The 16,035-nt window shown below is 37.8% G+C and overlaps 1 protein-coding gene across 1 annotated transcript in view; it reads left to right on the top strand.

The window, feature by feature from the left end:
• The first annotated feature begins 11,208 nt into the window (after positions 1-11,208).
• The window catches only part of ARL6 (ADP ribosylation factor like GTPase 6), a 33,791-nt gene continuing 28,964 nt past the window's right edge, over positions 11,209-16,035 (top strand). The window contains exons 1-2 of the mRNA XM_004389014.3: positions 11,209-11,321; positions 14,472-14,621. Coding sequence (XP_004389071.1) covers positions 14,499-14,621 — 123 coding nt within the window. The 5' untranslated portion in view covers positions 11,209-11,321; positions 14,472-14,498. The remainder of the gene's footprint in view (positions 11,322-14,471; positions 14,622-16,035) is intronic.

Raw genomic sequence — 16,035 nt, 5'->3', positions numbered from 1 at the left:
CTCTTTCCGCCTTACAACGTTGAGTACTCTACCATTAAATACAGTAGTTAGGTATCCTAGTTTAATTAAAAACAAACAAACAAAAAACATTATTTGTCCAGTCAATGCCTCATTTATCCTCTTTACACTTTGGGAAACAAATATAACAACAACAAGGGAAGTCATGTCTGTTTGCTGGTTCAAAAATGTATAATTCCTAAACTTTAAAATCGGTATACATATACTGATTTATTTTAAATATACACTTATTCGTAAGTACATTCATCCATTCAACTAATGTTTATTGAAAACTACCATGTACTGGTGTCCTATTCTAAACACTGAGGATACAGGGTGATCAAGATAAGCAAAGGCCCTGTTTCATGAATTGACCTTCTAGTGGTAAAGACACACAATAAAGAAATAATGATAAGCATCATGCTGATAATTGAATTAATAATGTTACACAGCATGACGGTGGCTTCTTTAAATTAAGGGAAATCTTCTCTGAGGACTTGACACTTAAACTGAGATCTGAAAAAAGGAGGAGGCAGACATGAGATGATCTGGAGGAAGAGATTCCGGGCAGAGTGAACAGTTAACATATGGGAGTTTAGAGTATTTGAGGAGAGAGAGACCAGTGTGCTGGGAATGCAGTGGGTGAGGAGAAAAGAGGCAAGACAGAGACGAGATAAGAGAACATTTATAAGGCTACTGCTGTAGTTCAAATAAAATGGTGGTTTTCATTAGGGTGGAAGTTGTGAAGATGGAGAGAAGTGAAAGGATTTTGGAAAATGAAGACAGGGCTTGCTAATGGATGGATATGAGCAATGAAAAGAAAAATGAAGGAAAATATCTACATTTGGAGAATGAGCAACTGAGTCAATGGTGGAGGAGGAAAAGCAACTTTAGAGGAAAAAGCCAGAGTTTGTTTTTAGCCATGTAATGTCTGAGATGTCTGTTAGATATTCAAATGGAGATATCAAGTAGATTGTTGCATGCGAGAGTTCCAAGCAGCTATCACGGCTGGAAATCAAGATTTAGGAGTCATCTGTATGTACATTGTAATTAAAGTTTTGAAATCACCTAGAAGAAAGCTATGGAGAGAGAAGTAGGTTTAAGATTGAGCTGCAGGGCATATCCAACATTTAGAAGTCAAGGAGAACATTAGAAGCCTACAGAGGAAACTGAGGAGTGTAAGGTAGGGTAGAGAAAAAAAGAGAAGCAGTTGGTCAATTAAATGCTTCTAAGAAGTCAAGGTTAGAATAAAGATATGAGAATTGGATTTGGCAACGTGGAAGTTATTGACAGCCTTGAAAAAGTTAGTCTTTATGAAGTAATAATTTATGAAGTCAAAGCCTGATTTAAGTGGATTAAGAAGATATGTAAGGAAAGAAGATGGAATCAGTATCTATAAACAAATCTTTGAAGACATTTTATTGTGCAGGCAGCAGGAGTAATAGGGCAGTAGCTGGAGGGAGATGCGAGGTCAAGAGGGTTTTTCTTTTTCTTTAGATGAAGGCTACTAGTGCATATTTATATACTTATGAGAATGATCTGGTAGAGAAGGGAAAACTGATTATGCACAAGAGAAGATAATTATAGTAGCAAAGGTCTTGAAAGGTCGGTAGAGGTGTTAGGATACAGAGCATAAGTAGAGAGGTTAATTATTGATAGAAGAAGGGACACAGAACGCCACAGAACTCCAGTAGGAAAGAAGGCAGTATGTAATATGCAGATAGGTGGGTAGATTTGCAGTAGAAACGTACAGGTGTTACTGTGTAAGTAGTTTTATTTTACCAAGAACGAGATAAAAGGCAATATGGGGGAGTGGGGAGGGAATATAGATTGGAAGAGAGAGACTGTAAATAGCTGGAGAGTGAGAAAGTGAATATATATATTCAATAGGTATTTATGTGAGTATAATAAGTGATAGAGAAAAAAACTTGTATAAAATGTTTTAAAGGCATTGTTACTAAATATTTTTGAGCCATATTATTTGGAAGACCTGACATTGAATTTTGTGCTTTCCAAGGATTGACAAAAGTCTTCTTTTCCATAATGTAGAGATTAAGTGAGGATTTCTCACTGCCACAAATATTTCTCATGTTTTCTTTTTATACTTAATTTTTGCCTGTTACAGGGGAAAAAAGGTGGAAACATTTTGTAGCTATTTTGTTATCATTCAAAGCATATGAAAATTAAAATTAGCTTAATCCTGAGGGGTGTATTGTATACTCAAGCTGTCAGTTTTCTCAAAACACTATTTTGGAAAATTTCAAGCCCCCATCTGAGTTAAAAAAAAAAAGACAAACAGGCTCTAATTGTTTAGTAAAACAATTATTTTGTTATGTTTTGTTTTCATAAGAAAAACATCAATACCATCTATCATTTAGAAGGAACCTGTGGGCAATACGGTCATTTTGTTTGCTATCCTATAGAAAGAATGTGATCCTTTTAATTGTGCTTGGTGCTTTATTTCAGGATAGACTATGTAATTCAATTGTGGGGATTTAAAAATTCATATTTATTCTTTGGATTTGCTGTGAAATTAGATTGTGAATAATGGAATAAGATTGCTCTCCATTTTTCAGCTGTTCTAGCATAGCCATAAAATATAAAGACATATGTGTACATATAAATATGTATGTGATTAAACACTTTAGATATTTAAATGGCCATGTCAAATTTTAAATGGTAGACGACATCTACAGTTGCAGTGTGTTCAAAATAATAGTCATAAACATCTTTGTAGCACAAATCCTAAAGTTTATTAATTTAACACTAAAGAGCACATTTATATAAAAATACCTAGATAACACCTGTCTAGGCTGAGATATTTAATCCCTCATAGAGCTATATTTGACTCATGAAAAACTGGAGCTGAAAATATTTTCTTTCCTATAAATATGAATATGATTTTTAAAAAGTATCTCTTTGTAACTTGACATAAGCTAGTTATCATTAATTATGGATTTGGCACTGTACCCATCTACTTTAGCAAGAGGGGGAAAGATCTCAGTTTGGGAGAATAAGGAAGTGCAGCACTGTATTATTTTTTCTCTTTGGTACTGCATCACTATTTAGAGCTTCCAATATATGCCTTCCACTCAGGTTCCTTACATAGCCTAGTTTCTCTTTTCTTGTTGTAATCACAACATGGTAGAGAGATAAACACAGTAAAAGGGTGTTAACAATTGAACTGGAATCCTACCTATTACCTACTTTACTATAGCAGTGAAGCTGTCCAGATTTACTTGAAGGTAGTATTGTTTTTGTCTTACAAAAATCTAATATTATGATGTTCCATGTAAATTTTCATGTGCTGGCATGCATACAAGTTAATAGTGTTATAGAATGCTCAGCTCTCAACATGAGGGATTGTTTACGGTGAATTGCATTGCATATGTCATCTATTTGCTAAAAAAAATATGGTGTTTAGCAAAACTACCTGCTGAGCAACATAATAAGATTTTTGTACAAAGTACAAATTACTAATTATTGTATTTTATTTTTCTATGATTTCATAAGAGGCATTATCAGGGTCTTACAGATGGAGTAAGCCTGTTTATTAAAATATCTATTAGCAAATAAAAGTTAACAGTTCTGGTGGTTGTATTTGTGACTTTTTTGTATCTTTGTATTAATGCATATTCGATTTTTTTTTTAGCTTAAAATCTAGATGCATGCTCTTTAACTACGTTAGTAATTCTGAATACTGAATCATAGTCGTAATTTTTCAAGATAATTAATGTCATCAAGGTCAAGAGTTCTGCATTTCATTCCTTAGCATTCTGTATAATTTTAAATGGACTGCTAATGACACATCCACATTCTAGCCAACAATCCACATAAATCACTATAAATAACTGGTACGGCATTATTTTTGTAGCGATTTTATATAGGCAAAATGTTTTATGAGATTCAAGTGAATTATATTGTTCATTGCAGATGCTGTACTGTACACAAAATGCAGATGACCAAAAAAGACACATACAACATCCAACTGTTCCAACACAGTTTTAGGTCATTATTCCAGAAACCTCGAGTAAATTATAAACTGGGAATTTTCTATATTATTTTAAAAGTTTCTTGTTGACCATAAGAAAATACATAAAAAGTATCCTGATTAATCAGAATAGTGCTGCATTCAACATATCTCACTCTTACTTCATTTATAACTCCATTAGGTTTCCAAAAGCCAATATGAAATTAAAACTGGTAGTATGCAAAACCCTCTTCTCTTATACAGGGATCTTAAGTAGCCTTAAGAAAATCATATACTATTTTAAAGTTTGTCATTTTCATAATAGAATGAAGAGAGCAAACCATCTTCCTAAATCACCTGGAACAAGTTTTATGCCGAGTGTACTCTTGAGAGCAGTTTCAGTAGGCAAAGCACCCAAACAGCAGACTCAAAAATTTGAAATACTTATTTGTTTTGTTTTTTCTAAATTCTATATATTTTGTTACTGTTGTTGAGAATATACACAGCAAAACATACACCAGTTCCATAGTTTCTACATGTACTATCTAGTGACACTGATTTCATTATTCTTTGAGTTGTGCAACCATTCTCACCTTCCTTTTCTGAGTTGTTCCTCCCTCATTAACATAAACTCACTGACCCTCTAAGGTTCCTACCTAATCTTTCGAGTTGCTGTTATCAATTCGGTCACATACAGATAGTTCTTAAAAGAGCATAATGCTCAAGGCAGACCTTTTTTACTAGGTAAGCTAAACTATTGTTCAGTTTAAGAAGAGTTTAGGCGATATTTTTGGTTTAAGGTTTAAAGATTACCTCAGGACAATAGTTTCAGGGGTTCATCCACCCTCCATGGTTCCAGGAAGTCTGGAGTCCATGAAAATTTTTAAATCTGTTCTACATTTTACCCCTTTTTGATCAGGATTCTTCTATAGAATCTTTGATGAAAATGTTCGGTAATGGTAGCTGGGGACCGTCCAGTTCTTCTGGTCTTATGCCAAAGGAAGCAGTTGTTCATGGAGGCAATTAGCCACACATTTCATATCCTCCTCCTCTTCCTGACTCCTTCTTCCTCTGTTACTCCAGGTGAACAGACCAACTGTTGTGCCTTGGATGGTCACTTGCAAGCTTTTAAGACCCCAGGCACTGTGCAACAAACTAGGAGATAGAACAGAAGTACTAAACACATTATTAGGCCAGTTAACTGAGATCTCCCATGAAACCATGACCCTAAACCTCCAAACCAAGGAACCAAATTCCATGAGGTGTCTGCTTGTATATAAGCAGCCTCAGCAGCTACTATAAGGTTGACATTTTCTAGAAAACTGAGTAGACTGTGGGTGTCATGACCACCATCTCATCTATAATAATAATAATAATGAAAATAAAAATTGTTGCATCAGTTGTACTTATCTAACTGTTCATTTAACTATTTTTGTAAAAAACACCTGTGTATCTGCCTAAGTTAACTGAAAAGTTGGATGCCTAATCTGCCCACTATAATATTTTTAGTTTTCATTTAATGTTTTGTGCTAAGCAAAAATAGGATTCAACCTAGGGACAGAAATATCAACTCCCAGCAGGAATAAATTAAGTTTGTCCACAAAAGTTTTTTGGAACATAATATCTCTACTTATCTCTAGGAAAATGTCATGTTCTGGCTATAAGCATATTAACTTCCATTTCTTATCAAAGTGAGTCAAAACACACAGACATGTAGAAAAGTGATCAACACCTCCCTGTAGATGGCATTTCGAGTCAGAAATGAAAACTACCATATTTAAGGTTGGGTCAAATCTTATTCACGTAACAAAAATTCATGACAAAGGAAGACAGGAAATTATTTGTTGAACTCTTACTATGTGCCAAACATTTATACTCCTATTTTCCATTTAATATTCAAAACCACCAGATGAGATAAATATTATTTTTGTGAAGGTGAGGAAGCTGAAGCATAGAGAAGGGTTAATTGACCCGCAGCCACACAATAAGGGTGAATACAGTTCCCTACTCCATTTTTACAAGGACACTTATAAATGTACTTTTGGATATGCAACTATAGGGGCTTTTTTTGTGTTTTTTGTGTTTTGTTTTATTGACTGTCAGCAATCACTAGCCCAGAAACACATTATTTTTTCATTGTAAAAATAACATAACCACATTTATAAATTTAGAAAAGGGAGGAAAGAAAAATCACCCTATAATCTAATTGTACGTGTACAACATTCCTCACCTCCCCAGTCTTTATTTTGGTGTAATTCCTTCTAGTCTCTTTTTCACTTTCCTAATCCAATTAATGGGGAAAAATAATTAATTGGCCAAAGAACCGGTAGGATAGTTGTTACACATTGAATTGTCCCCCCAAAATGTGTTGTAATACTTAACCTCCATGCCTGTGGTTGTAATCCCACTTGGGAATGGATTTTTTGTTATGTTAATGGACAGTATTAGTGTAGAGTGTATTTTAAATTAATCTCTTTTGAGATATAAAACAGATTAAACAAGCAAACCAGCAAGCAGAGATAGGGTAAAATAGATGCCAAAAACACCAAAACCATTGCCGTTGAGTCAATTCCGACTCATAGTGACCCCACAGGACAAAGCAGAACTGCCCCCTAGGATTTCCAAGGAGTGCCTTGTGGATTCAAACTGCCAATCTTTTGGTTAGCAGCCATAGCTCTTAACCCCTATGCCACCACACATGGAAATTTCCAAGGAACCAGGAAACAAAAGCTGAAGGGACAAGGACGTTTCTCCAGAGCAAACAGAGAGAAAGCCTTCCCCTAGAGGTGGCACTCTGAATTCAAACTTCTAGCCTCCTAAACTGTGAGAAAATAAATTTGTTTGTTTAAGCCACTCACATGCAGTATTCTGTTATAGCAGCACTAGATAACTAAGACAGTAGTAAATAACACTAGCTAATTGGAGGGGGTATAATCTTGCACCCATGGCTAACAAGGAAAATGAAACATAAAAATTTAAAACATTTAAATCATGAAAGTCACCCACAGGGTGAGGGAAGAGGTGAAGTTTGGGGGGCTGTTGTTGTTAGGTGCCGTGGGGCGCTTCCCACTCATAGTGACCCCATCTACCACAAAACGAAACACTGCCCAGTCCTGTGCCATGCTCACAATCGTTGTGCTTAAGCCCATAGTTGCAGCCACTGTGTCAATCCATCTCATTGAGGATCTTCCTCTTTTTCACTGACCCTGTACTTTACCAAGCATAATGTCCTTCTCCAGGGACTGATCTCTCCTGACAACATGTCCAAAGTATGTGAGACGTTGTCTCACCATCCTTGCTTCTAAGGAGCATTCCGGTTGTACTACTTCCAAGACAGATTTGTTTGTTCTTTTGGCAGTCCATGGTATAGTTAATATTCTTTGCCAACACCACAATTCAAAGGCGTCAATTCTTCTTTGATCTTCCTTATTCACTGTCCAGCTTTCACATGCATATGATGCGATTGAAAATACCATGGCGGGGGTCAGGCACACCTTAGTCTTCAAGGTGACATCTTTGCTTTTCAACACTTTGAAGCGGTCTTTTGCGGCAGATTTGCCCAATGCAATGTCTTCTGATTTCTTGACTGCTGCTTCCATGAGTGTTGATTGTGGATTCAAGTGAAATGAAATCTTTGACAACTTCAATCTTTTCTCTGTTTATCATGATGTTACTTATTGGTCGAGTCGTGAGGATTTTTGTTTTCATGTTGAGGTGTAATCCATACTGAAGGCTGTGGTCTTTGATCTTCATCGGTAAGTGCTTCAAGTCCTCTTCACTTTCAGCAAGCAAGGTTGTGTCATCTGCATATGGCAGGTTGTTAATGAGTCTTTCTCCAATCCTGATGCCCCGTTCTTCTTCACAGAGTCCAGCTTCTCAGATTATTTGCTCAGCATACACGAATAGGTACGGTGAAAGGATACAACCCTGACGCACACTGTGCCGGACTTTAAACCATGCAGTATCCCCTTGTTCTCTCCAGATGACTGCCTCTTGATCTATGTACAGGTTCCTCATGAGCACAATTAAGAGTTTTGAAATTCCCATTCTTTGCAATGTTATCCATAATTTGTTGTGATCCACACAGTCGAATGTCTTTGCATAATCAATAAAACACAAGTAAACATCTTTCTGGTATTCTCTGCTTTCATCCAGGATCCATCTGGCATCAGCAATGATATCCCTGGTTCCACGCCCTCTTCTGAATCTGGCCTGAATTTCTGGAAGTTCCCTGTCGATATACTGCTGCAGCCACTTTCGAATGATCTTCAGCAAAATTTTACTTGCGTGTGATATTAATGATATTGTTTGATAATTTCCGCATTCAGTTAGATCACCTTTCTTGGGAATAGGCATAAATATGGATCTCTTCCAGTTGGTTGGCCAGGTAGCTGTCTTCCAAATTTCTTGGCACAGACAAGTGAGCACTTCCAGTGCTGCATTCCTTTGTTGAAACCTCTCAATTGATATTCCATCAATTCCTGGAGCCTTGTTTTTCACCAATGCCTTCAGTGCAGCTTGGACTTCTTCCCTCAGTACCATTGGTTCCCGATCATATGCTACCTCTTGAAATGGTTGAACATCACCCTATTCTTTTTTGTATAATCACTCTGTGTATTCTTTACATCTTCTTGTGATGCTTCCTGTGTTGTTTAATATTTCCCCCATAGAATCCTTCACTATTCCAACTCAAGGCTTGAATTTTTTCTTCAGTTCAGGTTGAGAAATGCCATGCGTGTTCTTCCCTTTTAGTTTTCTATCTCCAGCTCTTTGCACGTCATTATAATACTTTACTTTGTCTTCTCGAGCTGTCCTTTGAAATCTTCTATTCAGTTCTTTTACTTCATCATTTTTTCCTTTTGCTTTAGCAGCTCAACATTCAAAAGCAAGTTTCAGATTCTCTTCTGACATCCATTTTGGTCTTTCTTTCCTGTCTTTTTAATGACTTCTTGCTTTCTTCCTCTATGATGTCCTTAATGTTCCAAACTTGTCTGGCCTTCGGTCATTAGTGTTCAATGCATCAAATCTATTCTTGAGATGGTCTCTAAATTCAGGTGGGATACACTCAAGGTCATATTTTGGCTCTTGTAGACTTGTTCTAATCTTCTTCAGCTTCAACTTGAACTTGCATAGGAGAAATTGATGGTCTGTTCCACAGTCAGCCCCTGGTCTTGTTCTGACTGATGATGTTGGGCTTTTCCATGGTCTCTTTCCACAGATGTAGTCAATTTGGTTCCTGTGTATTTCATCCAGTGAGTTCCATGTGTATAGTCGCTGTTTATGTTGGCGAAAAAGGTATTTGCAATGAAGAAGTCATTGGTCTTGCAAAATCCTATCATGCAATCTCCAGCATCGTTTCTATCACCAGGGCCGTATTTTCCAACTACTGGTCCTTCTCCTTTGCTTCCAACTTTCACATTCCAATCACCAGTAATTATCAATGCATCCTGACTGCATGTTGGATCAATTTCAGACTGCAGAAGCTGGTAAAAATCTTCAGTTTCTTCATCTTTGGCCTTAGTGGTTGATGTATAAATTTGAATAATAGTCATATTAACTGGTCTTCCTTGTAGGGATATGGATATTATCCTATCACTGACAGCACTGTACTTCAGGATAGATGTTGAAATGTTGTTTTTGATGATGAATGCAACACCATTCCTCTTCAAGTTGTCATTCCTCCCATAGTAGACCATAAAATTGTCCGATTCAAAATGGCCAATACCAGTCAGCTCACTAATGCCTAGGATTTCAATGTTTTATGGGTTCCATTTCATTTTTTACAATTTCCAATTTTCCTAGATTCATATTTCATACATTCCACATTCCTATTATTAATGGATGTTTGCAGCTGTTCTCATTTTGAGTCATGCCACATTAGCAATGAAGGTTCCGAAAGCTTGACTACATGCACATCATTACGGTCGACTGTACTTTGAGGAAGTAGCTCTTCCCCAGTCGTCTTTTGAGTCCCTTCCAACCTGGGGTCTCATCTGCTGGCACGGTATCAGACAATGTTCCACTGCTATTCATAAGGTTTTCACTGGCTAATTCTTTTCAGTAGTAGACTGCTGGGTCCCTCTTCCTAGCCTGTCTTAGTCTGCAAGCTGAGCTGAAACCTGTCCACCATAGGTGACCCTGCTGGTATCTAAATACCGGTGGCATAGCTTCCAGCATCACAGCAACACACAAGGCCCCACAGTAGGATAAACTGACAAACTGACCCCCTTGTGTTTGTCAGTGGTGGGGCTAGGCAGACCGAAAGCTTGACAAAAAAATTCCTAGTTTTTTTTTTTTTTTAAAGTAATTGCATCTGCAGTCTGTACGTTGCACAGTACTAAAAACGTCAAGAGAAAGTGGATGTGTCCAATTAAGTATTCTCGATTTATTTTGAGGATCATTTATTACTATAAGATCCTAGTGCAATTTAAGAAGGTGACTAATTTTAAACATTCAGATTACTAATTCTTCTCCTTACCACCTGCCAATTTGATTCTGGGGGTTGTAATCTAATTACAGAAGGTTATGCCTCACGGAAATCAGGCAGCTAAAAAGCAGTACAGGCATACTTCCACGATGCTAAGTAATGCCTTTGACTTTCCACACCAATTTATGTCTTCTCCCTATCTACTTTAATAGCTTTACTTTTACAGGACTCCACAGTCAGAAGCCTCGCAGAGCCCAAAGGAGAAGCCGTGTGACGAGCAGAGCATCAACTGAACCCACATTTTTGCCCTAGTGGGCAAAGTCATGTCCTGCAGTTGCTGCCATCACGCTGTGCTCGTGCCAGCAACAAAGCAAAGATCCCTCAACGCTCCCGGAACTCTGGGGGCTGAGCTTCCCGAGAGGATGGGACAAAACAACGCGAAGAGAAACCCCAGCCGCTTGCCTACAGCACGGCGTTACACACGCAAGCCCCAAACACTTCCCAGCAGGCTATGCGCGCGCCTACCACTCCCATCCTTTATCGGGAACTGCACGCCCGCTCTTAGGATTGAGGCAGTTCGCTCCGCCACCCGTAACCAGACTGTCTCCTTTAATATAGTTCCTCGACACGCCTCTGGCCTCCTTTGGGAGCTCTTCAATCCCAGACGCTAGAGCAGGGAGCCTGACCTCTCTTAAGACTCGCGAAGAGGCGGAGCTTCGGGACCGGAAGAAGCTTGGGTTGCCTAGGGAACGCCGATCGCCCGGGCGCTTGTCCCAGCCACCGATGCTCCGTCAGAGGCGAAGGCTGCTAGTTCACCGAACTACTAGAGGCAGCTCCTCTCTGGACGAGGGGTCCTTCCTATGGGGACATAGGGAGAAAGGCTGAGGGACCACACGGGCAAGATTCCCATCACAGAGACGGATACAGGTGAGTGCGTCCATTCCTGTTCCTCACCTGCTCCTGGGCCCGCTGGCCTAACTTCAGAGAGTAGGTCCCCCCCTCCACCTCCAGTTCTTTGTAGTGATTGTCTCCGCCAGTTTTAGAATTGCCCTTTGCTCTTTCCCACGTTTTTCACTCCGCGTGCGTTTGTAATGTGTGCGAGATGGAAAAGGAGAAGTGGATTTAAGCGGTAAACACACAGGACTCTAGACAATTTATCACACTGGATTGCGTGGATTTTTGTTTGTTTTTAATACTGTCCAACTTGGGAGTTTTTATTAGATGTGTGGAAAATGTAATTAAAATGTCATCATCACAAACTGAAAGCCGAATAAAAATGTTTATTCGGTGTAGTAAGGATGTGCAATAATGCACTTAACAGTCAACTCAACATTCATTTTAAAAGTTTGCAAAGTACCATTCATGGTGTTTTTTCTGCATGACCACTAGTTCTCTGTCTGCAACTTACCTTCCCACCCAATAGCTGTGGATAACATCCTAATTCTTCCGGACTTTCTGGCAACATGTAATCCTTTATGAAGCAGTTCCTGGGGAACTATCAAGAGATTTTGATTCACTGGTGTGCGAAGAGAGGGCAACAGTAAGATATGAAACTGGAAAGGTAGCTTGGAGCCACATAGTTATGCATGGAAGTTTGGACTTTATTCTGAAAGTCAGTGGTTCTCAACAGGACCGAACATCGGAAACACTTGTGTAGTTTTTTACAGTACAGATGCCCTGATCCCATCCTCAGAAATTCTGATTCAACAGTTGATTCCAGTGTGCAGTCAGAGTCCAGAATCATGGCTGTAAGAATAGGTAGCCACAGACTTCAGTTGTATCTGCCACTGTGCACTTAAGACATGGTAAATAAATGTTGGATGGCTTGAATTGTTATCTTTCCTTTATTCATGCATGCAGAAAATAAAATAGAAGGAAAATTATAATTACTAAGAAACAGAAACATAAGACTATATATAGTTGCTTGTAGACAACTTTACTAAATATAATTACATCTTTTAGAACAATTTCTCTTTTATATGTCCCAAAATATTTCAGTAATAAGCATCAGGTGTTTGACAACCATGGAAATGGGAATGAAAGGCACAATATGAAGTACTATGAAAAAATATTAAAACCTCAGGTGTCTGACAGTATATGCTTATGGTAGATGCCCAGAGGGGGAAGATGTGAGAAATGATCATATTTAAAAAAAAAAATCTATGCAAAATTGTATGGAAAATGGAAGTCAAAAACATTTATATTAGTATGTTTTGTACAGTAAATAACGAAAGGAGTAATAATTTTGAGTTAAAGTGGTCTGTGTGAATTGTTTCATGATATCATAAGGTTAGTTTAAAAGAATCTGTAAATGCTGATCCTTAAACTGAGATTTAAAGGATTTAAAGGAATTGGGTGAGATTTGAATCTCCATCAGGTGGAGAGTTGATTAAGTGGCACAAATGGAAGTACCTGAGGTCAGACCCATCCCTTGGGTAAGACAAAAACCCACTGCTGTCAAGTTGATTCTGGGTAAGACAACTAGGCTGTTATCCTAGGGTAAAGTCCTGCACTTTCTCTTTTGAACATCTTGAAATTCAGCTTTGAATTTCTGCCCATGGTGGTCTCCCAAGAGGCCTAAGCAAAATGTCGACTGTGCAACCTGCTTTCAGATGTAGTTGTTTTGGAAGCCTCTTAGAAGTTGCTGCAGCTTCACGTCCTTGAAGGGGATGGCCTTGCCTGGGATGGAATGGAATAAAAATACCAAAGAAGCTGTAAGATGACAGACTTACTGAACCTTGGATGGAGATACAGAGTAAATCAGTTGGATGGAAGCAATTTAAAGAACTTTGAAAATGATCATTTAGAGAGTAGTGGAAAATATTTGGAACACTGGTGTATTGAGGTTAGTGCTCTAGCAGTCCCTGCAGTCGTTGGGGGCTGGCAAAGGGATTTCTCTTTCCCACCACATAGTAAAGTTTTTTGGGGTGATGGGCCCAAAGGGAGCTTCTTTGAAATGTTTGCTTTGGTGATCTGAAGTCTAGATGTAACAGTGTCTTAGAAGGATTTGAATAGCCATAAAACCGCTACATAGTAAGCAATATGTCAGCAGCAATCTTGTTTGAGTTCAGAATACTTCTATCTTTGAATTGCTGATGGAATTTTTAACAGTATGTGCTGGATTTTATTTTTCCCTAAGGAAGTGTTGATAAACATACAGATGAACACTTCAGGGACAAGTTAACAAAGAAACTTTACAATACTTGAGAAAACTGGATTAAAATTGAATGTCAGCATTCACTCATTGTTTGCTAGTATGACAGGTAATCAAAATTCTTTTTAAATAACAGTTAATAGGATGTTTTAGGTAAGTTATAGTTAAGAAAACAGGTATTTAGTATGATTCAATAAAATTGTGTGTGTGTGTGTGTGTGTGTGTGTGTGTATTTATGTATAACCTTCCCAAATGGATTTTTGGTGACTTGCACGGATGTATGTAAAGCCTAAGGGACAATAAGAATAAATGTATCAGTTAGGATCTTTGTTTCTGTTGATAAAAAATCCAACCCAGATTGGATGTAAACAAGCAAACATACAAAAACAGTAAATTTATTCCTTCATATTATCGCAAAATATAAGAACATAGCTCGCTTCAGGTAAAGAGTTTGCCAGTGGCTCAAATGATAAAGCCAAAATGCCAGTTTTTCTATTCTGCTTGCTACTTTCTAAGCTTCATCATCCGATTTTCTATGAACTCGATTGCCTGAATATCATTCCAGATTTTCCAAAAAGGCTAGAGCCTAACTCAGATATTCTTAAGTCTCACAAACAGACTTCACATGATACGGAGTCTGACCACAGTTTCTTCTAAAATAATATAAATTGCAATGAAAAATGTACACTTATTCCAAGGGCATTATTCTGTGCTGCCAGAGGTTATAAGCTGCCAATCTGCATTTCAGTTAAAGCTCCTTTCCAGTAATCAGCTTATACTGTCTTTACTAAGTATAAATTTTCATTGCATGGTTTTCATAATATTTTATGTGTCTTTAAATTATTAAAATTTTTGATACACATGCTCATTTTTTCCATACTTAAAGTGCCTCTGGGTAGTAATATCTTACTTTTTTCTTGCAGCTGGTTTATAAATATTTGAATCACATTATGGGATTGCTAGACAAACTGTCATGCTTGCTTGGCCTGAAGAAGAAAGAGGTTCATGTGTTGTGCCTTGGGCTGGACAATAGTGGCAAAACAACAATCATTAACAAACTTAAACCTTCAAATGTAAGTGTCTTTGTTAGATGCTTTATGTGTTTTCTGCTACTAGAGAAAGTTGATATGCAGTATTATTTTGTTTGCCGTTATAACCACATATAATCATATGAAATCCTGTTAACCTTATATTACCTTGAAGTAGTATCAGTCAGCCATAAGTTGTAGTTTGTTTCATGGATGTATACAGACAAGTCTTGGTTATTTAGACTGCGAAGTTCTTTTCAAATGCCTTTTTTCCTCAAAAGATCTTCATAAATTTACCAAGTGTACCTTCAGGTTGTATTTTCTTTTTGGTTCTCTCTTCACAGGAGGAACACAACCAGAGGGAAAGAGGGTCATCTTTATAGAGTCTGTAAATAATATAGCTCTTAGACAATTTTCCCCAGAAGTATGGTATGCTTAGTAGTAGTTAACAAGATGATTTTAAGTGATATGTATGTTAACATATTTTAATAACTGTATTTTTAAATACTTGTGTTTATTGAAAAAATAAGTTAGTACATTCAATACAGAAGTTAGAGTTAGATTCTGCTACATGACAGTGGCTTGAATAAGATAAAAGCTTATTTTTCTGTCATCTAAACCAGACCAGAGGAAGCATTCCAGGGCTGTTATGGGACTTATATGATTGTGAAAGATCTAGGCATCTTCCATTTTTTCGTGCTTAGCTACCTTTAATGCCTGGTTTTCATCCTCAGTATCTCCACATGGTCGCCTTAGTTTACCATCATATCCATATTCTCAGTTGTAGGAAGCAGAAAAGAAGAGGGCTAAAGAATAGCCCTTCCTACTAAATGAGCCCTCTTTAAAGAGCTTACCCAGAAGCCCCACCTAATGACTGTTACTTACCTTACTGGCTACCCCTATCTGCAAGTAAGGCTGGAATTTTTTTTTTAAGCAGCATATTGCTGCTTCCAAAAAATAACCAGTAATGAGTTGCTGTCGAGTTGATTTCAACTCGTGGCAACCCACATGTGTCAGAGTACAACTGTGTTCCATAGGGTTTTCAATAGCTGATTTTTCAGAAGATTGCCAGGCCTTTCTTCTGAGGTACCTCTGGATGGACTCAATCCTCCAGCCTTTCGACTAGCAACAAAGCACATTAACTTTTTGCACTACCCAGGGACTCCTCCAAAAACGTAGAGGTCCGAAGCCAGCATAACGCTGATACCAAAACCAGGCAAAGAAGCCACAAAAAAAGAAAATTACAGACCAGTATCTCTCATGAATATAGATGCAAAAATTCTCAACAAAATTCTAGCCAATAGAATTCAGCAACGTATCACAAAAATAATACACCATGACCAAGTAGGATTCATACCAGCTATGCAAGGATGGTTCAACATTAGAAAATCAATCAACGTACTCCACCACATAAATAAAAGGAAAGAAAAGAATCACATGATCATCTCAATTGACGCAG

Source organism: Trichechus manatus, unplaced genomic scaffold (assembly GCF_000243295.1).
Source record: "Trichechus manatus latirostris isolate Lorelei unplaced genomic scaffold, TriManLat1.0 scaffold00229, whole genome shotgun sequence".
NCBI classification, from domain to species: Eukaryota; Metazoa; Chordata; class Mammalia; order Sirenia; family Trichechidae; genus Trichechus; species Trichechus manatus.
Note: the sequence above shows the minus strand (reverse complement) of the source record. Positions and strands in the feature narration are given on the sequence as shown.